We start from the raw sequence: 27,520 nt of genomic DNA, 5'->3' as shown, positions 1-27,520 counted from the left end.
GCACAGTTATTCTGTTTACATAATATCTAAGTATGAAATACTGTTTTGTATTCACTTTTGGTATGTTGAAAATACACTGAAAACCCGCACTTCCAAACGTAGGTTGGCTAAAAACTACCTGGTCTTTAGCAAATCTTGTACAGCCAAAAATCATTTGGACTTATATAATGTAAAAATTGAGAATTTTGGAAATAACGATTTTATTCTCATTAAGGTAGGCCTTAACTTTAGTACTTATGACTCGGGTTTAAAACAGAAAACGTCTCTGGTCTGTTTCGGTGAACAGTTTTTTGTCGCTTTCAACTGAACATGATCAAAGAAGCTGTCCATAAATTCGTTACCAATCTTGCACAAATATATTTTTGCTTGAAATGATTTTTAAATATATTAAAACAGCTGACGAAATCAATGTCCGTAATAACATAAATACCTTCCGCTGTGTGTTGAGTATCTTCATAAATTACCCCGTTCACAGCAAACACTTCCCGCATATCAATCGCAATCGCAAATAAAGATCGGTTGGAACGAGTTTCATCGTCATTGGATTCACGATCATTTTAGAGCTTTGAAACCAACTCAAAGTTATAGTAGAAAACAGAAAATTACAACGGTAAACATTTCCCATGTCGACATTGACTTCATAAGAGAATACCCTAAGAGCGCCTGGAAATATCAGTCAGCTATCAGTCAGCTTTTTTCTCAGTAGCATAATTGTTCCCCTTATCCGTTCTATTTACTGTCACTGTCATTTAACGATGTTACGTCATACACATGTATCTGCAGGTGTCTGTCGTACTGCAGGTGCACCTGAAGATCACGTTAGAGAACTTTGTTTTTAACGACCAATCGAATGATGAAATAATCTTATGGATCCTTTTACTTAAATCGTGATGGAGAACATATCTGACTTATCTGACACCCAACCGGAAACTGGTGATATATGTCGTAAAAGGTCTGGTAATTGAAACAAAATATTTACCCATTTTACCCAAGAACATTTTTTTTAAGACAGTTCAATGTACAGTTTTTATTTGACGTTAATAATAAGTTTCATTATCTGACGATATAAATAATCTGCTTCCTTCTTTCTAAATAGAGAGAATAACGTGTCAGAGAATATTACTCTAGAACATCGTGAACATGACAATGTTGTATATTTTTCAGATACAAATAAGGTCGCAGAACCTGATCACATATGTTGTACAATCATCACACATGTCAATCTCGTTGAATATATCAGTTGCCACTCCTTTCGGGTTCTTTCTCACCTCACTTGTAGATGCTTGCCATTATATCTATTGAAACTATATATATATATATATATATATATATATATATATATATATATATATATATATATATATATATATATATATATATATATATATATATATATATATAGTTATATATATATAGTTATATATATATAGTTATATATATATCTATCTATCTATCTATCTATATATATATATATATATATATATATATATATATATATATATATATATATATATATATATATATACATGATCAATGGGGATCTTCCCTTCTATAAGATCAAACCATCAGGACAATTTTGGTCAGGTCCGTGAATACAGAACTAATGTTAATGCGCAGAAGCCAAGATGTTTCCTACATTCCTAGTGTCTTGGCCTATTGCCCTTTACCCGAAGAGAAGTAGGTTTTGCTCTGCAAAGAAACACATACTGTATTGCATGCGAACTATATGTACAGTTGAAGTGAAGTCATCAAACTGAAATATGGAATGAGAGATAGAAAGATGGATAAACCAAAAAACACTGCGAGTAAAGGCACACAATATTTTGTCAAAAATTGGGTGTATACATTCGCGATAGATCTGATCAGTCAAAGAATCAATCAGTACCCTCATTGAGTGTTCTGGGCAAAATCGTGGAAAAACATTCTTAAATAGATTTGTAATCACAAACAGTCTTTTCGAGTTATTTGTAAATACCAAGCTATATTGATCCCGATTATTCTAGGGTTTATCAACTGATTGAACTTGTAGCATAAAATCTGAGAATGTTGATGGTAAAACTTGGTATTTATAGACTACTTTGATATTTACAAAGCATTTAATAGAGTTTGACAGAGGGGCAAAGGTTCTGACTAAGGCATCTAGGTAATTTATTTCATTAACTATGTTTTATACTGAAAATAAGGTGGTTGCAATACCAATCAACTTTCACGCATACATTTTACCGATGACTGCATTCGTCAGAATTCAGTTCTAGAACCACATACATTTAACGAAATAGCAGACCTCTTTCAAAATCAAACATATTCAGAACACAATGTGCTGTATTACAAATGCAGCTCGGTTTAGTTCACAACACATATTAGGATAAATCAGGACCTTCGTCAGCAGATCATCGAACTGGTTGTTAAAACGTACGACATTAATTTTTCTTCAAAATAATGACTTAGCATATAATTTGAAGATCAATTATATAAACATGTGAGCGCAATGTACCTCAAATACATTGGCATAAATCTTCGACTGTAAATGACATTCATTTAGAAATTATATATAATCTATCTATCTGGAAAATACTCATCACGGAAATGAAGTGTTTATAGATTACTGCATTTGTATGGGAAAATATGAACATGTTATTTCGTTTAGAGATATTGCACGACCTTGGGAGTGCAGTATATCCATACTTCAAACCGAGCTCATATTTTCCGATACAAATGCAGTAACATTTGTATTATATGCTTATTTTCTTATTATACCTAAGGATTAATTACATAAATAAAAATACACTACAAGAAACAAAGTAACTGAATTTATGTTGCATTTTAAACTAAATACACAAGCACAGGTTCATCTGTAAACAACAACCATTTTAATGAGCAAATAACTACCCCAGCTAAATTTGAACTAAGTTGCGCGTTTGACATCACTTTCGAAAGAAATTGTCGTTTTGGTCAGCCTAGAATTGAAATTTAAAGTCATATTGTAAATGAATGCGCATTTCAACAACGTTTCCATTTTGTCTGGAATTAATAGATTTGGGTAGTTTTATCGATTCTACTAAATGTTGTGTCATTATGGACTGAGTTTATCTTTGTCCATTCTTCAAGAAGTAACATCTTATTTACGTAGCGAGGGAGTAGCGGGTTGACTGATCGGCATGTGTGTTCCTGTTGTGTCATGCTAGGAGTAAGAATGTGGGACAAATAATGACTTGTTCAATTGTAATTATCAAAAAGACGTTGTGGCATATAATGTTCTTTTCATTTTGAGTGCAGTAAGGATAATGTTATTGCACTTGGAATGTAGTTGAAATTACAGTACAATTTCGAAATCTGTAATCAAGCTTTAGAACCCATGATATAGCTCATTTCTTTCGGAAAGTACAATCTGAGAAAATTCAGTATGTAAAACTGTAATTATATTTTTTTGGCCATTCTTAATACCATCTAAAGAAGACATGTTAATGAATTGTCGCTTGCGTGCTATTTGTAGCGATCCAGCATTTTTATAACCTGTCTGGCGTTTATCGCTAGACTAATCCGAAATATTGTATCAAAAAAGGAATATTGCAAAGTAGCTGGTATGTGACACTCCAAGAGCAGGTGCTTTATTACATGCAGAAACAAATTTAATCAACTGAAACGTAAAGCGTCTACTACATGAGTGTACGTAATTTGTTCAGAAAGTAGTTCCTAATACGCTATACTACTTTTGGGCACACGTATTGTGCAAGTAAATGCAATATAATGGTGTGCAATATTGCAAAATATTTCACGATTATGACAATGTAAAGGTATATCAGACAAAAATGAGCATATAATAATAATGTGTTCATTTCGTGTCAGTCACTAAATAAAATATATGACTTCCAGACTCCAACTCTTTTCCACTTCGTTCTGTGATCACGCACTTAAATCATGGAATTCTCTCCTTTAAATGTCAGCAAAATATGTATCTGACTGTTCCATTTACCAACATTAAAGAACTAAACTTAGATCATTTCGTCCTGAAAATACGTGTATATGTAAATGTTAGCATTGACTACTTAACTAGCAACAATCTCATATTGTTAGTCTGTGTAGTTTTTTATTTTGTTTCTGCATGCTCAAAATAATTCTGACTTTGTTTCTTGTAAACTATTTATCTTTAGTGAACTCCGCCTGCCTCTTTAGACTGTTCTTTTGCATGTGATTTTATTACAAGTTTGCTACCACCTCGTATTGATTGTCTTCATTTGAATGAATACTCTCAGGGAGAAGACCTTGATATATTGTAAACACTTGTGGTCCAACATCATTGCCCTTTCATATTTTTGCATAGCATAACTGTTGAAATGAAAATAGACATACACCAATGCTGTCAATAAGAATAGTAAATCATTCTTTCAGCGATCCATCGCCTGATAAGAAATAATATCAACAAAACACTTCTTGTACAGATGGGATGTCTTTCTCCTTTGGTTCAATTGGCAAGGATTGGAACAGTTGAGGAGACAAGAGGTAAATTAATGGTATTCGACACCCCTTATGTTTTGTTTGCAGTATTTTCTTTTACTATTGAACCATTTCTATATGGATAGTTTAGGAAGATACTGGGTAGCAAAATAATAAAGAGGTGTTTTTATTCTATCCGTGAATCGGTCTGTGTCATTTGTTATATATCCATTCACTATTCATCCATAGAATCTGACTTTTTTCAATACGGCATTTTATATGGCGTTAACAGCTGAAGCAATACTACATTCTACACACTTTGTGCATGCTTTGCTAACGGTAATGTTTAAGAGTTTAAGTTCTCAAGTTGTAAGACGACTGTTGATGTTTTGGAGACAATGTAGACATAGGTGACAAGTTTGTGCCCAAACAATGATAATCGAGGTGCTTTTTCTGGGCGAAATATAGAGAATTGAAAAATATCCTGATTGATACGTATAAAGACGTACGGGCGAGAGAAATAGAGCGCGTACCTTCCTTCGGCAAAACTAATAGTTAATGCTTAGTTATTGTATACGTCGCTTGATATATCTGACTCGATCGGTTGTTGTATAGGTAGCTTGGTATAACTGACTTGATCCGTTATTGTATAGATACAGAGGCATATCTGAATAAATCAGCAAATGCAAAACAATCCCATTACATTGTATGCGTAGACAATGTTTGTGTTCAAGTTTTTTCATTGATGTTGGCTCTGATAATAGGTAGAACTTCCTAGTAAAGGTTTAAAGTTCCTTGTTGAGTTACAAGTACATCGGAAGATTATGATGTATCGAACGTTTGATGCATATATACATAGAAAGACTGATGGATAGTTTGCTGGTGAACCGTCTAAGCTCTAACGTAGGCTTGTATTTTATTAATCTATCGGAACATGCAGAGGCGGTAGGAGCAATTTGGTTTCTTGCATTAGACAAGTGCAACAGAAAGAAGATGCTAGAGGACAAAAAGCTGAATATTATGGAGCTGATGACTGAGATTAGGGAAAAATCGAGAGACAAGACCATCCAAGAGACGGCTGATGGGACACATAGGCTCCTTTGCGGAGAGCTACAAGGTACCAATATTGTTAAACGTAAATGTCACATTTTAAGTATCCGTCTGTCTGTCTTATTCATATTTCCATGTATTTAAAAAATCGCATTTTAAGTAAGCATCCGTCTGAAACACCAACATTTCTTATTCGTTGTCGTCTACAATTTTACAACCTATTTCACTTATTTGAAACAGCTATAGTCATCTTGCCGTAAGCAGCCATCACTGTGATACGAGAAAGCACGGCCTTAAACTACCATTATTTGTTTAAAAAAGATTTATTTCCTCAAAGATTCTACAAAACGACTTAGTTTAATCAAGACAAATTCAAATTAGTATCTAGATGTATTATCTTCCTGATGTTATTGGCACAAGCACTGTGCAAAAATATGCAACCCCCTGCCCGAAACCGACAGAATAGTCGAAATGTTTATACATAATTGTGTCTCAAGACAACAATGCCTGGTTCTATTGCCGTTTTCTTTATTCACCGGTTAATCTATTTGTGATATTTTGCAGAAAGACTAATGAAAAATTATGATGGTTGTTGTTGATGTATTAATTAGTTTTGCACAGTATGTATGAAATATTGTTGAGCACACATAATTAATGCATGCATTTTTTTTTAAAAACGCTTTAGTATGAAATTCGCAAATTTGTTTTGCGTTTATGTAGGGTTATAACTTATTGTAGTTAATTGTGAGTTATTACCAATATTTGCATTTCTTATATTCGGTTCAAAATGCCTATTTGAAGCCTGACAAACAAATATCTGCTATTCAACCGTAGTTTGAACAGGTGTCTTTCGCAAATCAGTATGACAAAGCATATGTTATTATGACGGTCAAGTTAATGCAATAGAATATTAATACAGTTAATTAAGTCCACTGGCAATGTCTTGTATTATAGATAACCAATGTAAATACGTTCTGAAAAATGAGCAAGCAGGCACTAACTGACGTATATGACCCTTGTTATTAATATGGCACATTCTGAAGACGAACTGATGCTTTTGACGTCAACTTATAGTTGTGTCATACTTTTAAGTGTTCAGTGTATTTATATTGCCGTACAAATGAACTCTAGTAAACTGCATCAGCTGCTTCGATCGAAATACTTTCCTAACATAAGCTTTATCATAGAAAGACAACTAAATGCAAAATGTCAAGTGACATGTATATGAAACGATACTGGCGTTGCTTTGCAATCGATAGCGAGAGCAATAAATCTGATATTTTGAAAGACCAGAAAATATGTAAAGAACTCACCCTGCAACAATAGAAAAGGAGGGCAAAAATGAAATCGAATAATAAATTGTCAAATTTCAAGGACGAAATTATCTGAAATGCACCAAAAATGCACAAGCAGGAAGCATGCTGATTGGATAATTATAATACGTGATCAAATTATTGGACCACTGTAAACACAATGACAGTTTGTGAACTTACAGTAAGAGAAAGACAGACATACAGAGGGAAAGGGAGAGAGTACAGAGAGCGGATTGTCAGGTCGTAAGATTTTGTGGTTGTCAAAAATTTGGTTCGAGCGAGTTCAGGTTAAGGGAGATTAGTGTACAAAAGGTGATATATTTTAACATAATTTACTTCTGCACTCTCAGTCTCAGACAACAAAATGGCTGCTGTATCCTAGACCTCATCCTCCAGTGCCGCTCAAAGTCATCTAGAATCAAGATCGAGGTTCGGGGCATGAGGTTTCCCTCGTTACTCAAATATTATTTAATTCGTTGACTATATGCGCTACGTCATATTTCGATGAGAACTGTAAGGTATGTACATTAAATTGTAATTATAAATTGGCATCTATACACCAAGATCGGAAATCGCTCCATCATTATATATAATACAATATGTTCACTTCAGAAAATCAAGATGAAGTTGAAATTTCCTCAGATGACTTCGCCAACATTTCAACGTGTTCTAGTGCCAATGATTGCGGCACTTGTTGTGATAGAGGAATATATTTTAAACACGAAAGGTATATATTTATCCTTCATAATTGTGTAGTGTTTGCTTTGATACATTTGTTTCGAATTCATCTAAATTATTTTGATTTATATGTTCATCTGAGAGCAAGTCAAAACATTTTCTAGATATATATATTATAATGTTGAAGGATATGTTCAAAGTAATTATTTGAATATGCAGCTGATGAAATTAAATAAAAACCTAAATTAAACTTTACGTAATTGCTGAAAAGTATTAACGTAAAGGGATGTGTACATGGTTTGCTGTTTGCAAATATGTGTTGATGTGAACGGTGGAAGTGTCGGATCACAAAAGTATCCAAACTTAACTTTTGCCGTGGGAAACGTTAATCTTAAATTATCATCTACTATCTACCTACATAATAAATCAAATACCAGGGGTTATTATGAAGACACAAGTACCGTACTCAAGATATCTGAAGCAGGCTAACGTCACAAAATTGCATGCATTGAGCCAAAGGTTTCCTTGTTTCAAAAGGAGAAGCCTAAACCAGGTGGAATTTTTATCTGTCCTAAACAAGGTCGACGACCTGCTATTTTGTCCTTGTAATAAACATTTACAATTTATTCATTTCCAGTTTGAGTCAAGAGGATAAAGAGTGCTCTAGCAGTGACTATATTAATAAAGGTACCACTGGCTTAGAAAATAAACGGGAAAACCAAATCACATTGAAATCTGGTAAGATACGTTTTACCTTCATAGTGACGCATCAGGTTTGCTGTTACACATTTACACTTTCCTTGATAAGTTAACCAACTTGCAAGAACACAATCCCGAAGAACCAGATTATGATGCATGGTGGTCTTGCGTGGTGAAATAAACCTGGGGAAGCTGAAGACCTGGAATAAGCAGCTTCGATCACGTTCTGAGCTCTGAATCGAACCAGGGCCTGCATATGTGCAAAACTGGAGACCACATAACACCTGTGCCGTCAATTCATTAATCATGCTGGCACTTCCATCCCATCTCTCTGAAACTAGTTGAATATGAAAATCCAAATGTTTTGTGTCAAGAATGTTGTTTGATTTTTTTTAAAATTAAATTTGTATTTTCTATTTGGTTTTTTGAGTATAATCAGTTTTAGTAGTGGTCTAATAAAATTAATATGTTGATGGATAATTCTTTATTGCTGCATCATATAATGACTATTCACAGTTTGATTTCTCAACTAAACCATATTCTACTAATTTTAATCAAGAAGGACATAATTTGATTACGTTTTAGTCATTGAATTCATGTAATCGTATCCAACCTAGGCAGGACCAATAGTTTGTTATTAATTTATTAATGTATTCTTCTATCACCTCTCTTTCTCTTTCTCTGTGACCTATTGTGCCTTAATCGTGTATGATTTGATATAATTGTGTGAAATCTTATTGCTTTACTTTGGCTATCCATGTAAATATCATATCGCTTTCTATGGAAAGGGCTTATTCTAAGTTATGAGAAACTTGTAGTCCGCCCCCATTTGCTAACACGTATGATCTAAATCCCTCCACTTTCGATCTGCAAAGTGTCCATTGTTTACCACGTGTAGCTTGTGTTACACATTCTAGTAACAAAGGTAGATATACCATACTTTCAGGTGAATTTTATGTCAAGGGAGACAATTCTGATATGGATTGTTGTAGTAATGTTCATTAGATATTGATCCACAGACAATTTTATTTCCCGCTGTAAGTATGTATATAAATATTGGAATCTCATATAATATTAATAACACGAAATTATAAACTAACTTATAATAGAACAATAAAATAGTTACATTACAAAAGAACTACCACTCCTTGTTTAGCGTTCGCATTTCGACATATCATTCCATTATTTTAGAAAATAAGACATTTATTGTTGTCAGTAAAAAACGGTTTTTCGCATAGCATTATACTTATCGTATATACGATTTCACATTCGATGTCAAAAAAAAATCTATGCTAAAATAATAGCTCAGCAAGATGATTGCCAAATATCCATTTAGGCAGCAAATTGATTTAATTTCTACATTATGAAAGCAATGTCTTTTTCGCTGTAAGCGAGTTATTGTATCGCTGGTATATCAGTATATGTATTACACTAGGCCATCTTTGTCATTAAAATCTACATATAAACAACAAATGCTCTGTCAGTATCTAATTTGTCCCCGAGGCATGGAACGTTTTTATTTTACCTAGGTTAAATGTACACATAGATTATGATAAAAATGATCCATCGAAAGTCGAACCAATGTTCAGAAACCGTAAAGCGATCAAGATAAAGTAGACGCATCAAAAGGCTCATTAAGTTTATAAAGTTATAACTATGCTCACAAATTGTCAGTCATTTCTAATACCAACGCTTGGCATGTCACAGTTTTGTTTGTAGATTTCATAAACAATTGTCATCTGGAAAGCAATAGATTACAAGCTCTCTACTAGGCTCCGTGCTTGCAAACTAAAAGCTAGTGTTGATATTGACATTCCAGCAGACACAGAAATGCTAAGTATATCGTTTATATACTGGCTTCAGTGTGTTCTGTGGATCCGTCTTTGAAAGTTTGTATACCGGAATATTTATGGATAGTTCATACAAAAGAAGAATGTTTCAGCTTATGTTGAAGAATGTTTTGGTATAATAATTCTTCCTAAAGTTTTCTAAATTCGGTTCCAATTATGTTTCGGTTTTGCATGTTTCTAGATGTTGAGGGAGCTCCATCGGACGTCGAATTACTGATGCTCTCAAGAAAAATGGATCAACATCAGGAGAAATGGTGGATTCTGATAAAATTATTAGGTTTGTCCGATGAAATAATTGACGAGATAGAGAATGGTGAAGGACCTAATGCAAGGCAATACTATAAGATGCTAACGGCCTGGAGGAAACAAAACGCAGGACAAGAAAAAGGGTCGATTGGATATCTGCTTAGTCAATGTGATGAAGCAGGCATAGACCGAAACGTGACAATGGATGTATTTTTAAAAAAAGCATATACAAACCACTGTTAACTGTTAATTCCGATTTAAGAAATAAGAAATATAATCCCACGATATAATATTTCATTCATTTTAGGTCAGCTTATCTCAGAATGTATTGAAAGTCTATAGAATTTATTTCAAATGGCTATTACACAATACTTCAGGAACACACACACTCACCCGTCCATGTATATATATATATATATATATATATATATATATATATATATATATATATATATATATATATATATATATATATATATATATATGTGTGTGTGTGTGTGTGTGTGTGTGTGTGCGTATATATATATATATATATATATATATATATATATATATATATATATATATATATATATATATATATATATATATATATATATACATTTTTGTATATATGCTAATATGCCATACACACATCATGGTATGTATAGTTATACTTTTTGTTTTAGCAATTTAAGAGTGAAATATGGAAAATTATTTGCGAAATAAATGTAGATCCCCACAGTGCACGAGATCATGAATATTTTCTTGCACGGTCATGTTTTAAATTAGTTTTCATTCGTTCAGATATATTTTGCTCCTATAAGAGAGGCTCACTTCACGGAGCTAACAGGTTTACATGGTAGGTTGTAAAATGTAGTCTTTGCTGCTGACATATGTTATGTATATTTGATTTAGTTTATATTTGATTTAGTTTCATTATTTGTTTGTTAGGTTTTACATTTGTTGTTATTCCATTACATGCTAATGTGATGTAATTTTGTTTACTTGATATGACATTGTCCAGAAATGCATTTTACAGAAATTCAGTTCACTTTTTCGTAAACACTAATATAGTAACTTTGTATCTAATGCTGGCCTAGTTTGTGACCTTAATTCAGAATCACTAAACAACTTTTCTATATTCTCTCTTAAAGTAGATTCATTAAGTGAAATCGAGGTTATACTAAGAGTTTGTAACAAATAACATGTATCAATTGTTTGAAACTCTGGTTTTTCTGACTATGATGCAGTTAAGGACTATATCTTGATGGGTTATGAGTTAGTCCCTGAGTCTTATCGACAAAGTTGTAGGAATTCTAGAAAATCAACTGACCATACCTATGTCGAATTTGCATGGGAAAATGCACGACACTTTGATAGGTGGTGCTCCTCTAGGTTAATACAGATTACGAAAGTATCAGGCAATTCATATTAGATGAAGAGTTCAAGAACTGTGCCCATAGTGACATTAAGATTTATCTTGATGAGAATAAGGTCGAAACCTTGGAAAATGCTGCTGATGCTGCTGACGAGTATTCTTTAAATCATAAAGTTTCTTTTGTGAAAAACACTTCCACTCGTTAGTCTTCTGGCAGAAAAGTATTTCAGCCTAATGAAAGCCCTTTCAAATCTCAATCTATCACAACCTTTAAAAATGAAACTTCAGATAAGCTTCATCAACAACCATTGTGTCTTCCAACGTGTACATATTGTAAGAAAAAAGAAGACACGTTATTTCTAATTGCTACATATTGAAAAATAAGCATCAAAATCACGACAGACCTATTCCAAATGCTCTTATTCCTATGAGGTCAAGATCACGATCATGTATTGGATGCAATACATTTATTGGGTCTAATAAACCCCAGTATGATTTTGTGATGGAGAATTATGAACCATTCATGTCGAAGAATTCTATATCACTCTTTAGTGATTCGGCTAATCTCATCCCTATTAAAATTGTAAGCGACACATGAGCTCCTCAGAGTCTTGTATTGTCAGGTACTTTGCCTTTTGCTGAGATTTCTTCTTCTAATGAAAGTGTTCTTATTTAGGGAGTAGAGTGCGGCATTGTTAATGTTCCCCTTCACTGTTTGAATTTGTCGTCAGACTTAGTCTCAGGACCCGTGACAGTCGGAACAGTGACTACTTTACCCGTTGAAAGCGTTCATTTATTACTAGGCCACGACCTAGCCTTGTCTGGATCAGAAAGTCGATCCTATTTAAAAAGAATTCCCTGATTTATACACAGCTAGATACTAGAGCTATGACAAAGAAATGTCTTGAGGATGATGTTGATATGGAAAGTATTCCTTTAGCTGACACATGTATTGGTCAGGATTTTGATGAAGTTACTTTCACTTTTTGATTGGATCAGTCAAAAGGTATTGATCACAGAGAACCTCTTTTAACTTCTCATTTTCTTTTTTCTAATCAGGGTGACACACGACAATCACTTGCCGTCGAACAAGAAAAAGATCATGGGATCTCCTGTTTGGTTCAAAGGGCCATTCGTGAAACTGAATATACTGAAGTACCTGTCTGTTATTTCATGAATAATGGGATTCGTTTGACGAACCATTTAGAAGAATTATTTTAGATTTTGTTTGTCCCTTACCTAAGACCAAGTCAGGTAACCAATACGTGTTGACCATAATGTGTATGTCAGCAAAGTTTCCAGAGGCAATATCTTTGAGCAATATTAAATAAAAAACGATAGTAAAATATTTAATAAAGTTGTTTTTTTTTGCTCATTTTAGTCTTCCCAAATTTGTCCAATCCGGTCAAGGCTCAACTTTTAGGTCTGGAACTTTCCAGCTGATTATGCTCAAATTTGGCATCCAGTGAAATTATGGTTTTATAGAACTACAATAGATGGAACGTTTGAGTCTGGTAAAATAGTTCTGTCTCCCTTCACCAATTTTTATTTTATTTTATACGGTGCACCAGATTAATTGGAAGGAAAAAAGATAAAACCTATCACCCACACCATCCCACTATAATACTTATTTTCTGTATTCAATTCAAAGTCATCACAATCATTAGTTTCGAAAACAATATTCTTGCTCTGATAAAAAGGAAGTAAAATTAACCTAGCCTTGAATAAAAGTATACCACATGTATAAACGTTTTTCTTTCTTAAACATTGTTTGGGAATCCTTTCAGAAGATACATTTATGAACACTCAAGTATGCATTGGTACGCAGTCTCAGACATGACACCGAACTGTTGAGCATCGAGTAATTTTTTCTCGGTGGAGAAGCATGCTCGAGATAAATATAGTCTTATCTTGATTTTAGGCTAGCAGTCCATTAATTTTTCATTTAATCTGAAATATTGCGTCGTCTCTGGTTGCCAATGTTACCCGGTACTTTCCAGACTTCTGTTTATCTGTATATAAGCACCTAATGAATAAAGAACGTCATGGCCACATAGTTCTAATTAGCGCTATTAATTTAGTTTCTGTCTTTCAATTTGCTTGCCTGTCTGTATGTATATATTTCTTTATCGCTTGTGACAAATACTTTTAGTGAAATATGGATATATATATATATATATATATATATATATATATATATATATATATATATATATATATATATATATATATATATATATATATATATATATAATACCCTGATGTAAAGCTAAATTTATTATCCAGGGCAACACAATCGCCTTCTAAGTAATATAGGAGATACGGCATTATGATCTTAAATTAATACACACTAGCCAAATGCGACAATGGTCCATTAAAGATTTTATAGTTACATCGTTTTTTACAGTTAATCGGAGACCTTATCAAAAATGAAAACAGTATTTTATTGAAAATTCAATATACACGAACACGTGTCACTCTATTATAACTTAGTAACACACAATTGCATCTTCGTTTTCCTTTTCATTGGTGGGGGCGAGGGAACACTGTCGTTTGGTTAGCTGGGAATCGTATTTGTGTTCTTAGAGTCGCAGTGGATGTACCTTCCCAAACCAAGGCCTGGGCTAGTTTTCTCTATGTGCCATTAGGAAAGGAGCTTTTCTTCTACTTTTTCAGCATAATATAGATATCATTGTATATCAACTCAAGTTAAAATGAAATCGAACCAACCACACGACTTCTGTATTGTTTTCAAACATTGATATGTAAGCAACCATTAGAAATCGCATTTGTTAAGGTAAAAGTATTTAAACTGTTTTTTAAACTACTAATTCAAACCTGAAACATGAAGTAACTGCAAAGTAAGACTACAAAAGAATACGCATGAATTAACATACATCATAAATAAATATAAACTTCTTTATATTTAAAAGAATTGCGAAAGTAGAAAACAATATTAATACAAAGAGAAGCGTACGATTCTGCTCAGACAGCTTCTAGATTAGCTGAAAATGAACACAAATACCAAAAGATTGAACAATTTGGTTTGATCTAAACTATTACCCACAGATGATTTATTTTGTAAACATATTCTAAGATTCTTAGGGAATTTGCAATACATATTATCATGAAATAGTATAGCATAAAAACATTTAAATACGTAGAGGTAACGTATTTTTCAAAATATTAAATCCCTTTCGTGGGACCAATTTAGTTTAATATTCATAAATCACTCAAATATGTTGATAAACTGTGCGATTATATAATTGTGCGCAGACACCGTACAATTATATAGAATTATTGGCATTTGATAAGCTTATTTATAAACAAGTACGTACATATATCTTAGAAGACTTAAACAAGTAATAGGTTTAAGAAAGGAGTTGTGATTCAACATGTTCATTTATGGGCTGGAATGTTAATCTTACTGAGATATTGTATATTTTTTTTATTTAGTTATATAAACATGACATTATTTCATGTGACATAATGTTAGGCACAATTAGCTGTGTTATTAAAACGTTCGGGGAAACGTAACGTGTTATAAAATTGTGAGCAGCAACGGAAAACAAATAGTGCAGAAAATCTCATTCTGGGTCGCTTAAGTAATTTTGTGACCCACATTTTGCCAATTTGATCGATTTTTCAAGAAAACATACTTGGCAAAGCAACTATTACGAATCACTTTTCATATCAAAGCAAAGTCTGACTTTGCACTAAAAATGTAACCATCTAACCTACTTCTGAAAATTATAAAACGTTCCCATTTTATGTTGTCAAAATTGACGTTGTACATCGAAATTTTAAAATGTAACAGTTAGTGGCAAAGTGTTTTATGAAATTTGTCAAACTGCAGCCAACGTGTTATCAAAATTCTGCTAAAAACCGTGGGCCCCTGTTCATCAGATCTATTTGCTGAGAATGTAATTATAATCTACTGGTCGTCACAAGTTTATATCTTCTAGGGCACAATAAATTAAATGAGAGTCACATTCTACTGCCTCTAGAAAATATACAAAAAATACAAAAATCTCATTAAATGGTTACTTTAATTTATATTTATTGAGTGATATCCATATGCCATCTATTGTAACATCATTACGATTAAAAATTAATGCGCTGGCGATAACAGTTATATTAGCTGAATATTATATACTAATTAGAATTTTCTCAAATATATCATGTGATGGTTGTAATTAATTACTGAAAACACTAGACCGGTAAACCTGTAATTTATTAAAAGCATATCATATAAGAAGATCCCCCTTCTTGTATTAGTCTTTATTTGTAAAGTCAACTATCCTTACCTTCACTTGAATTATTAATATTTTCTAAACCGTAATGTGGTGCAAAATGACAGCATCGAGGCAAACGCTTTACCTTTTACCTACACCACATGCCAAACTTCACAAAGATAATTTTTCTTATTCTTGAGTTTATTATCTTCAAATCCAGAATCAGGTGGATTGAACTTTACGAAAGTGTGAAAACAATTTCAATTATAAACCTATTTTATAACAACAAAATGGTACAATTGATTAGAGAAGTACAATTATCTTAGCAAATTCAAGGTTAAATAACTCTTCTTTATCGTGAAAAGGTCACATAACAAGTTGTCACCCTTGGACTATGCAAAAAATATATATAAAAATAGAGTTAGACTATGCAAGTTACGCAACAAACTAAAATAGCCTATTGACTATAGGCCTTTCAAACAATATAATTATTTACAAGTTCTGTACAAGCAAATGACAAAGCAAAATATATTCCAATAAATCAAGGACTTCAGATTAACAAAAAAGCAAAAACCCAACAGGAACACAGCTTGATAAAACTAATCGATAAGAAGAAAAATAATGATAGGGCATTAAAAGGTTAAGTACTGACTGTATAATGTTGAAACGTAAGCTGAAGCTGGCAGTGATATTCATTCGTAATTATTGATGGTAGTGATGCTGAAGAACAAAATAGAAACAAATAAAACATACAGAAACAATACTCATTCAAAGTACAAAAAAAGTTTCTTTTATCAGATTTAAGCAAGAGAGTATAGCTGTCAAAGAAAAGTAATAAGTAACTCTCAAACATGGGCATTCTAACAGAGGTAAAACACAGAAACACTAGATGTCGCATTTATATATTGACTTAATACATAAAATATAAAACGAATTAATACATAACTGTAATAATACAGATTATATATATATATATATATATATATATATATATATATATATATATATATATATATATATATATATATATATATATATACATACATATATATATATATATATATATATATATATATATATATATATATATATATATATATATATATATATTCTACACCACATGCTTCTTTTATTATATGTCTATATAAACAAAATCGAGTGTAGATATTATAGTGCTGTGAAGCTGAGAAATAGCTTGCTTCCAGATTTCGTCCTTTAAGTTGCAAACGTACAGAATACATAAATGTCCAATTTCATTCATAACTATAATAATACAGATTATATATACATTCTACATCTCATGATTTGGCTATATTTCTATATATAAAAATCGAGTGTCTATGTTATAGTGCTGTGAAGCTGAGAAATATCTTGCTTCCAGATTTCGTCCTTTAAATTTCCAACGTACGATGGTTGTATCTTATTTGTTTCACACAGTTACTGTATTACACCAGGTCCTGCAAACCACTGGTATAAATAATATCATTCGACAATTAAACCCAAACATACAGCTAAAACGATTCCGTAATAGGTTGTACATATTTAGTTTTTGTTCCTGATGCATACCATAATGGCAGCTCTTTGAGGTGGAAGGACAGTCAGATCTCGATCTCCGTGAAGCATCTTTAGGTAATGTTCACATTTATGGCTTTATCATGCGTTCGTTTGCTTTCAAGTGAAACGTTATGCCGCACTGTCATACATGACATTTCAACAACTGATAATATAATAATTTCTGCTTAGGAAAAAATTAAAATGGGTACGGTACATCTCCGCGTCGATAAAAAGAGCAATGAGCATTTTAGTCAAAGTTTTTGATAGAACAAATAAATCATTGCTGACATTATACAAATAAATGTCACGCGAATTAACATGTATATTTTTCCCTTTAAATACACGAAACAAAACCTCTAACAATGCTGTAGAAAAATTTCGAGTTACATATTAAATTCCGTGAGGGTAATAAAATGATAAGCACCATAGACCCAAGTTACAAATCTGTTCAAACAATAGGGCATGATGAACAAATGCATTATTGATTTAATGTGTTAACACGCCCACATCATTATTAAATTATATTCACAGTACATCCTAATGATTCAATACAATTTAATACGTCCACATTACTGAAATTAGTTTAGTAAAATTGGTAAAGCATGTATAGAGAAAAAAGCTTTACTTAGAACAAGTGGTAATCTAATATATGATGTAGATCAGTTTTAATCAACCATATGATTCTCACTTTACTATATCGATCTATTTATCTATCTATCTATCCATCCATCTATCTATCCATCTATATATCTATCTATCTATCTATCCATCTATCTATCTATCTATCTATCTATCTATCTATCTATCTATCTATCTATCTATCTATCCATCAATCCATCCATCCATCCATCCATCCATCCATCTATCTATCTATCTATCTATTTATCTATTTATCTATCTGTATATCTATCTCTGATATACTTCATAACCTTTTTATAAAGATCACACCTATTTCCTGCACTTGATCCACAACGTTGTGATTATTGTATTACATCTGAAGACCGATAGCAGAGGTGACAGTCTGGGCATCTTCGTCATAATCATTATTTTCTACATAATTTGTACACATGATGTTTTTTCTTCTGCTCTACACGAATGTTTAAATTAATGTCATATATTGGTGGTTAATAATTTGAATACAATTCTTTGTCAGTTAGGTATTCTTCTTTTATTGAAGGCCTGAAGGACTCACGGTACTAATTCCACTCCAATGGTAAACATATGGAAACACTATCATATTCAAAATTCAATAACTTAAAATGTATTGGTGCTGATAATGACACCTACAATTCTTCATGCACATCTAACCTTGGTGCAAGCTTATGTGTGGAGAAATCCATATGACCCGCAGCAATTTGTTTACATACATGTGCATGAAACACGTGATTCTGCACCAAATGAATCAGGTGCTACTTTCAGTATTGAGTACTCCTGAGTCAAGCCTGTAAAAATGCTAAAATTGCTTCAGTAGAAATTTGTCAATATTTCTTTTACATTACATATAGGATAAGCTCTCAAAAGATATTTTTCCTAAAATTTTAATTTTCATTATTAACCAATTATGGACCACCAAACCTGTAAATACTCTATTATTTCTTCACCCATTTCTAGACTGGTTCACAGTTCTTCCGTATAATTAGTACCGTGTGTCCTATAACCAGATTTAAATTTTTTAGAAAAAGTTGTATTTGACTCCTTGATATTAGAGCATAATTGTAAGAAAGAATTGGCCATGCTTGTGCATGGACAATAGTGCAATAGCATTTTATGTGATACCAATACCTATAGTTAAATTGCATCCGCATTACATGTTGCTGTGTTGTATTGTACTTATTAGTGGCTTATTCTTGTTATTAAAATAATTGTTTTCTGCCTTTGTATCTTCATGTTATCTTTCTATGGCATGCATGCTACACAAAAGAAACAAAAGCATGCTGACATCAGCAACTATGACATCACAGGGTATCAAAATACATGACGCATTGTATTTTCATCTCTCACTGGCTATAAGACAAGTTTTAAATGTTTTAAATTTAAAAATTGCATGTCTTTTCTTGCTGACTCTCACAGAAATAAGATGCAGCGCATCCCTATTCGCATCAATCAAACAAAACAAATAAGTGTGCCACATGACAGGTCAAAATGATAAGAGGCCATTGCCCTTTTGTGACTAAAACAAATACACACACCCATGAAGCATCAAGAGATGCTGACATTCCAAACTTATTTAAGCTATCATCACATGTGATTCATGACCCCCAAATGTTAATAAAAAGGTATAAAAGCCAAGGAAGAGTTCCATAAGCTTTATTATACTGAATAGTTAAATAACATAGTGCTACTTTTTAGTATAAAACTATTGGGAAGGGTGAATAAGCAAAGAATAGACAGAGTAATTTCTTCAAGCCTGGTAATGTTCCTCACAACGGGGGGGGGGGGGGAATGTGTATCAACTCAAATAACACATCAACATGAGGTATGTTACATAAGGACAACAAGAGACAAATTTGAATAAGCTATCCAAAGTTCATATAATGCTGATGTTGGAGACAGAAGGTGTATGCACAAACTGTTATGACTCAAGCTATTAAGTATGCTGGAGGTGGAGAAATGTGTGAAAAACTTTGCTATGCCAAGACAAGTTCATGTCTCTATGTAATATGCAGACACTGATAAACTTGTCACTGAATACACTACTTGTTAAATTTAAGTAATAGAATTGAATTGCATATTGAAGTTGTCTAATACATAAACATATACCTACATTTACCCACAGCTCATAAAAAGTTAAGAAAAAGTCTCAAAATCATTACTGTGGCTACTTTCCACTATAAGCAGTGTTAAATTAATTACTTTTTAATATAAAGCTGAAAAATGCATACATTATTGAACAAAAGAGAAACAAAGCAAACATTGCAATCACTCAATTACAGTCAAAGGGGAGGTAATACACCTTGATTTGGCAAACCAAATAGCAAGCTCTAATTTACAGCTAAATGATTCCTTGCTATTACTTGATGGTAAGAACAGAGCAATGTAGGTTTTATAAATGGCTTTTGTTTCAAATATGAAACCATATTTCTGATATGAAACTTGTTTTCATTTATTCACAACAACATATATGGTGAACAAAACACATGTCGCTTAGTGCACGCAGTAATCAAATGTTGAGATTTGGAATAATGTTTTCTGAGACCACAAGTTGCACAACCCTGAGTATAAAGGTTTTCTATCATGGGACTTGGCACATGAAGAAAAAAGAGATCTGGTTTGGTGGGAGAGAGCAGTATGTTCACCATGCAGTTATACATCAAGAATGTTTCAACTGTATGAAGAGAGGTTGGGGAAGAAAAACTGCCTGTGTAAAGAATGCAATACAGATAGGACTTTTGCAGACTTATATTGGGAATGAAGGGTTGAAAACTATTAGTTTAAGTGAAAATATCCCTCCCTGCTCCCTCAACAAAAGGGATGCAGAAAAGTTCCAATACTGTTTGCCCAAAAATGTAATGTACCAATATGAGAAACATGCTGAACATAGAATAGGTGTCAAGGAGTTTAATTCTAGGATAAGAAATAAGACCGGTATAAGTGATATTCAATGCGACTCGACATATAATAATTCAATTTACAGGTTGAGGCAATGCAGCATGTGCAGTTTTGTGCACAGTCCTTATTTTTACAATGTTCTCTGCTTTGATCTGCTGAGTGTGTCTCTAAAGTTAAATGATCAGTACTGATACATAAGTGATTGTGACATAAGTGGCTTACACATAAACTCTCTTCCCCCCTTTTTGGGTAATTGTTGCATGCGTTAAATGGTATTTAACCATATAGGCCAATCTATGGGTACCATCATATGAAATTCTGCCATTAGGCCATACTATGTTCTTTTCCCTATGGCCTGAGCTATCTACTTCCACTCTCCAGTGTATAAAACCATCCCCATCTGTCTTTTGTATAGAATTTGTCTCTAAAATCACATGCAAACCATGATAAAAAGACTCCATTATGATTGTCATATGTTAAAACCATCAAATTGATACCCTGGATGCACGTGGTAACCATGAAAACAACAAGCTCCTGTTATGGTATAGGTCGCATATAGGACTCACGGTACTAATTCCACTCCAATGGTAAACATATGGAAACACTATCATATTCAAAATTCAATAACTTAAAATTTATTTTTGCTGATGATGACACCTACAATTCTTCATGCACATCTAACCTTGTTATATGTGGAGAACACCATAGGACCCGCGGCAATTTGTTTACATACATGTGCATGCAACACGTGTTATTGATTCTGCACCAAATGAATCAGGTGCTACTTTCAGTATTGTGTACTCCTGAGCCAAGCCTGTAAAAATGCTAAAATTGCTTCAGTAGAAATTTGTCAATATTTTTTTTACATTACATAAAGGACAAGCTCTCAAAAGATATTTTTCCTAAAATTTTAATTTTCATTATTAACCAATTTTGGACCACCTAACCTGTAAATACTCTATTATTTCTTCACCCATTTTTGACTGGTTCACAGTTCTTCCGTATAATTAGTACCGTGTGTCCTGAAGGAGCCTTTTCTCCTGTGTAAATAAGCTTTATATCCAACATTAGTTAAGGAGAACACGCCGTCATCACCTACATTATACTCCATTTTCACGTTTTCATCTGCTTTGCATTGTTCAGTTTCAAACGTTACAATACTAGCTTCATCTGTGTGGTAACTTTTCTCTCCAAACAATACTAGTTGAGAGAACGGTTAGAAAGTATCCAATACTGCCCACATATATTGAATAAAATATATTATGTTTGGATCTTCTATGTCTAACAAGATAAGATATACTTTGATTCAATCTAGCTATTCGTTCAACTATTGATGTTTTTAATGTAAAAAATGACTTCTATATATTATAATATTAATTTCATCAGCTGACACAATTACTTGTTGTTTAGCAATACAAGCTGTCAGAACAGTATGATCTTAAAATCATCTGTACAGTCGTGTGATATTTTGAGAGATTATCGACTAAGCATGTTGCATGCTCACTGTTTTTGTTTCTCCTTCAAATACGCTAGAATAAATGCCGTCTTCTTCCCTAATACAGCCCTTCTACAAAGTCCAAATCGTCTTTCCTCGTTTATTTCATTTAGCTAATGAGCAATGATTCGTTTCAATTACCTCTCTCAGCCACCACCAGATGTTGCCAGTTTTTACACTTAGTAGTCGTGTCGATCCACATAGAAATCACCATATCATACATTGAAAATCACAATCTAAGTTGTCAAGTTTGGAAGTATTTTGTTTATTAAACATTACCAAAGCGGTGGTATGTATTTCCTGTGTTTTCTCCAGAATTTTGGATGACTGCCAAATACAGACTTATCCTTTCAGGTTCACTATATCAAAATGTTATACAATGTCGTTGCATATGTGTTGCTACCTTAGCACGGCAACGCAATTTTTATATGAGTTGTTAGTAACTGGTGTGTAATTGCATATTATATACATAATAATTATCTTCAATGTTTCCGTGTATTTTGAACTGAAACCAAATGTACCAAAGTTTAACAACTTTAAAGCTAGTGTCATGTGAATATGTAACAGAAGACGAAGTTCTTCTCTAGCATGCAGCGTGTGTAAGACGTCCTCTAAGTACGATTTGTCGATATAATTACCCACAAATTAAACAAAATAAATTAAATCTCGCAAGGCAGATGCTTAAAGTATCGAAGCTTAATCTATATGTCTGTCGAACCTTCATTGTGACTAGACAGGGGTCCCCCTCTAAAAAATTAAAACGTCAAGAAGAGACGCTGGGAACAGTTTTATGATGGATTACAAAGTTCTAAATTGAATAGATTCGCTGTCTTGCACAGGAAACGATTGCGCAATTACTAAATTTTAACAAACGTTTGCTTCTTTTCCCTTCCTTTCTTACGATTTGGAGGAATATTACCACATTTTTAGACAGCTCAGTGGACATAATTCCCTCCACATGCCAGGGCTTGGCCTTAGAGCCTGTAAATTAGGACCAATAGGGTAGGGAGTCGGTAGACTTCGATGACGATGAAGAAACACAGTTTTTCCGAATACTTCGTCAATCGAACATAATATATGAGATTAACGAGCGTCTTTTGGGTAGGATTAGTTCGTCATAGACAGCCAAGTACCTGCAACGCTTTCATACAATTAGTGCAAGGACACATTCAGACGCACTTTGAAGAATCATCGTATCATTATGTAAAGAATATATGGCGGAAGTACACAGAACCACGACAACTTTCTATAAATTGGACACTTATGTGCTTATGGATAGTCCCAAGCTAGTTAGCTGTAATTATTTCAGTAGAACATTGCATCACTCAATGGCAAATGTATTGGCAGATTCTGGCAGATTGGATTAGATCAAGCGTGACGCATACCCCACGTTAAGCATCAATAGGAACACACAATATCCCGGCTTTAAGGACGACCCAGTAGGAGTCACCTTTATTATTTAGATGGAAGATTAAAGATGTCCGTAGGATGCAGATCAGGGTCAGTTCCACTGACTTACTTTTCTGGAGTTCGTAGCAATCAGTCTCAGGGACAAAGGACAGATGATTGTCCGAGTAAGGAGAAGGGACTTTTTAGCCAAGTTTTCAATACAGATTCCAGCTCAATACAAGAAGAAAACAGTCTAATAAAGCTAGGAGAAAGAATTGTCTCAAAAACAAGAAACCAAGCTCCTTCTCTAGTCACCCAATCGGTGGGCGGCCATCTCCAACAGTTTCACTCTCACCGTATCACCCATTGTCCTCATGACGATTGAGTGATCCAAGTCGTTCTGGAAGGGTTTCGGCTTTCGTTTGTCCATCATTTTCGCTCTTAATTTCACCCTTCTTACCAAGGTAATGTCCAGTCGGGACAGGGATGTCGTTTTTCAGCAGGAGGTAAGTTTACCTATCTCCAGCTAGGTGGTGGAGATTGTACACAAACTAAAATCTACGGGGTTTTATTGAATGCTTATCTCGTTCAGTAGGCTCAAAATTTAAGATGGACACTGCGAGCCTAATCCGTCTCTCCATAGGCCTTCAATATCGATCCAACCAACACACATTTTTATATCTATGTTGACCCAGCGTCACAAACATTTTCTGGGCTTGCTTTCCGCGACAAGGTTTGACAGTTCAAAGTCATACCGATTTGGCCTAATACCCGTAATTGGGCTTTTACTCAAATTATACACTGCGCCGATCTTCATATACAACGCTGGCAGCGTGTTAGAACGACATCTTCTACACAAACGAATGGTTATTCGATTGTACTCCAGGCAAGAACGATCTCATTTTTCTATCATTTTACATTTCCTAGACTTTCTTGTGCAGGGAGAAAAATCCGACAAGACATGGATTTGCAACTCCGCGGATTATTTAATGTGGCACATGACTTGATTCCTCTACGTCGTAATTTTGTATTCACTTTACAGATGGCATAGCTAAATGAGTGGTGCCCAATCGGAAACTGACTATTGTCGATAGTCTCGTTTTGGGCGTCCTAGGTGGAAACGAAATATGTATTGATGCCAGTAAAAATGGTGTGGCTAGCTATTTGATGACAGGCCTCACAGCAGAACATAGGAGCCAGATCATCGGCTCCTATACATCATCCTTTCTGAGATGAAATATATCGTCGCATGTTTTTCATTCCTACCCAGACCTGTTTATTCTTCACGCATGGCTGTTATTTGGATAGCTGTGCGGAAAAAGCACTTTAAGCATTATATTGATGAGTGCGGGAAGGCCATTCATTCTCGTAGCTTATGCTGAAAATGGCAGGTATTCATGGAATGGAGCCAAATCAGTGGCATTGTCCATTTAAATTCATCACATTCCTGGGTGATTACTTCTTCTCTAGCTTATAGTGCAAGAAAGGATGGCTCCTATCACTGTCAAAGGCTACAGCTCAATGATCTTATCCTTTACATCGGCAATTAATTAAATGCCATACGCCCGCTTTCCTTAAAGGATAAATCGAGAACAACCGCCTTTCAAGACCCCGTTTGTGCTCTCAATCGAAATTGGCAGGGGCATGTCATAGGATGACTCTTTATCTTCCAGTGAAAGCTGTATAGCAGGAGATAACTAGTCAAACCATGTCTCACTGGCTGAGGTGAATTGTATGCTTGACGCACTCAGATATATCATAAGATCAGATTTGCCTCATGAAGATTTCAGCTAATGATATTAAAGTGATCCCCACACGTGTTCTAAACCGACATTTTGACCCGTGTCATAGCAAAGGTGGTTGGTTGGCATATCGAGTCAAAATTCTCCAGATGCAATCTCAGAGACCTAGCTTCATAGAACCAACCCCTGAATCTGGTAGGTCATTTATCTGGGACCTAGATGACAAAAGGATCTAAATGATAGTCAACACATGATATTAGCTTCACTCTATTCGCCATGATAATTTTGTAGGTAAGAAGATTTATATATTGATCTTCTTAAACGCATAGCGGTTTGTTTATCAGTTAGGAGAAAGGCTGATTTGTCACGCTGGGAATCCAGCTATTGTCCCCTTGAATGATACATGATGAAGAGGTCTGATAATCAGCGTTCAGTCTCCCATTCATCTAGTATCATAACAATAATGTGATGAACAATGTATGTAATAAGAAAAACACATTTTTAAGTAAATTAAATTTCTCAAAAAATACAGATGACATTGCTTAAAAATCCATCTCAACCACCCCGCCATGCTAGCATCTTTTTGCATATAGTTCAGTTTAAAAGAGGCGACACCTGGCGTGGGCAAGGTGAGGTACTGTGCAAGATTTATTGCTCTGTTTGTATCTGAAATACACTGGTAAAGACGATTTTCCTCTTTTAGTAGGACTGGATTCGGTAGGTAGTAGGCCCATATCCTAACGTTCATATGATCATTTAAGTATTATAAAATAAACATAATCTATTAAACCATTAGCTGTTCATTAGTGTACGTCCATAAATTGTGTGGTGAAATATATAACATGTTGCCTATGATATGAAAGTGTTTCACATCAAAATTATTGTTACCTTATTGCAGAAGGAAGATACATTTATCATACAAATAAACCGCTTCGCAGCTGAAACAAAACATTTCATTTGTATATCGAGCTGAGTATGTATGTATATTTATAGTTTCACCTTTAGATCGCCTGTGTTCCCATAATTATTATAAAATCAAACCGCTTTTGTTTTAAAGCTGCTCCTTTTGGAAGAGTCTGGGTGTTTAACGTTAGTATTACGCAAATATTTTGTCACATAAAAAATGAGCCTAAAAAAGTTTTCATCGATGTTATTGTGTTCATTATGTATTCGCTGTTAAATTCGTATGTGTTTCTTCATCTCCTTGTTTTGGAAACGAGAATAATTATACTTTTTCTCAGCTGGCTTGCTCCATTGTTTTGAACAAACCGCCATCACGATACTCGACTGTCAACCCGTTTATGCTACGATGGACCCTCATTAATTGCTTTAAATGTTCACTCCTTGGCTCTCCACACTACATTGTGCTCTAGACTAAACAAACTGGGACTACATTCACCATTACATACATGTAAACAGAAACGACAAAAAAACGTCGTTTCAAAGCTGGCCGGCGTAGAACAGGAAGAAGAATTCAAGTTATCTCCCTATTTCGACACAACCATTTAAAACAAATTCAACCGTTAATTTAGATAACCTAATTCAAATCCCAATTAATTCGTCAACCTTAATGTCAACTATCCAAGAAATGCATCTGCGCATTGCATTATTCAATGCCCAGTCAGTAGGACCACTGGAGAAAAGAACAGAAATAGTTAATTTTATCAACGACAAAAATGTTGACAAATTATTCTTGACAGAAACATGGCTAAAAACATCAGGCGATGAGCCAAAGTGTGCGGATCTAACACCCACTGGTTACTCCATCAAGTCGTTCCCCCGTAATTCTCGTGGAGGTGGAATTGCTGTCATCACAAAGAACTCCATGATAAAACGTCTGAACTACACTACAACATTCAATTTCGACCAGGCATCGTTTGAACTAGTCCAAACCACACTCACACTAGAGCAAAGGTCAGTCCATTT

The 27,520-nt window shown here is 33.9% G+C and overlaps 1 protein-coding gene across 6 annotated transcripts in view; it reads left to right on the top strand.

The window, feature by feature from the left end:
- Positions 1-12,987, top strand: part of LOC149789577 (uncharacterized) — a 38,872-nt gene extending 25,885 nt beyond the window's left edge. For 4 of the 6 annotated variants that reach the window (XM_089971584.1, XM_089971585.1, XM_089971589.1 and 1 more), the window contains 5 exons: positions 4,390-4,500; positions 5,375-5,551; positions 7,410-7,524; positions 8,113-8,213; positions 10,206-10,645. In XM_089971584.1, coding sequence (XP_089827710.1) covers positions 4,390-4,500; positions 5,375-5,551; positions 7,410-7,524; positions 8,113-8,213; positions 10,206-10,513 — 812 coding nt within the window. In that variant the 3' untranslated portion in view covers positions 10,514-10,645. Of the gene's footprint in view, positions 1-4,389; positions 4,501-5,374; positions 5,552-7,409; positions 7,525-8,112; positions 8,214-10,205; positions 10,646-12,689 lie in introns of those variants that run through there. The other 2 variants (XM_089971587.1, XM_089971586.1) reach the window with 2 other exon arrangements.
- Positions 12,988-27,520: the final 14,533 nt, after the last annotated feature.

Source organism: Sinohyriopsis cumingii, chromosome 10, assembly GCF_028554795.1.
Source record: "Sinohyriopsis cumingii isolate HCF-2022 chromosome 10, ASM2855479v2, whole genome shotgun sequence".
Lineage (NCBI taxonomy): Eukaryota > Metazoa > Mollusca > Bivalvia > Unionida > Unionidae > Sinohyriopsis > Sinohyriopsis cumingii.
Note: the sequence above shows the minus strand (reverse complement) of the source record. Positions and strands in the feature narration are given on the sequence as shown.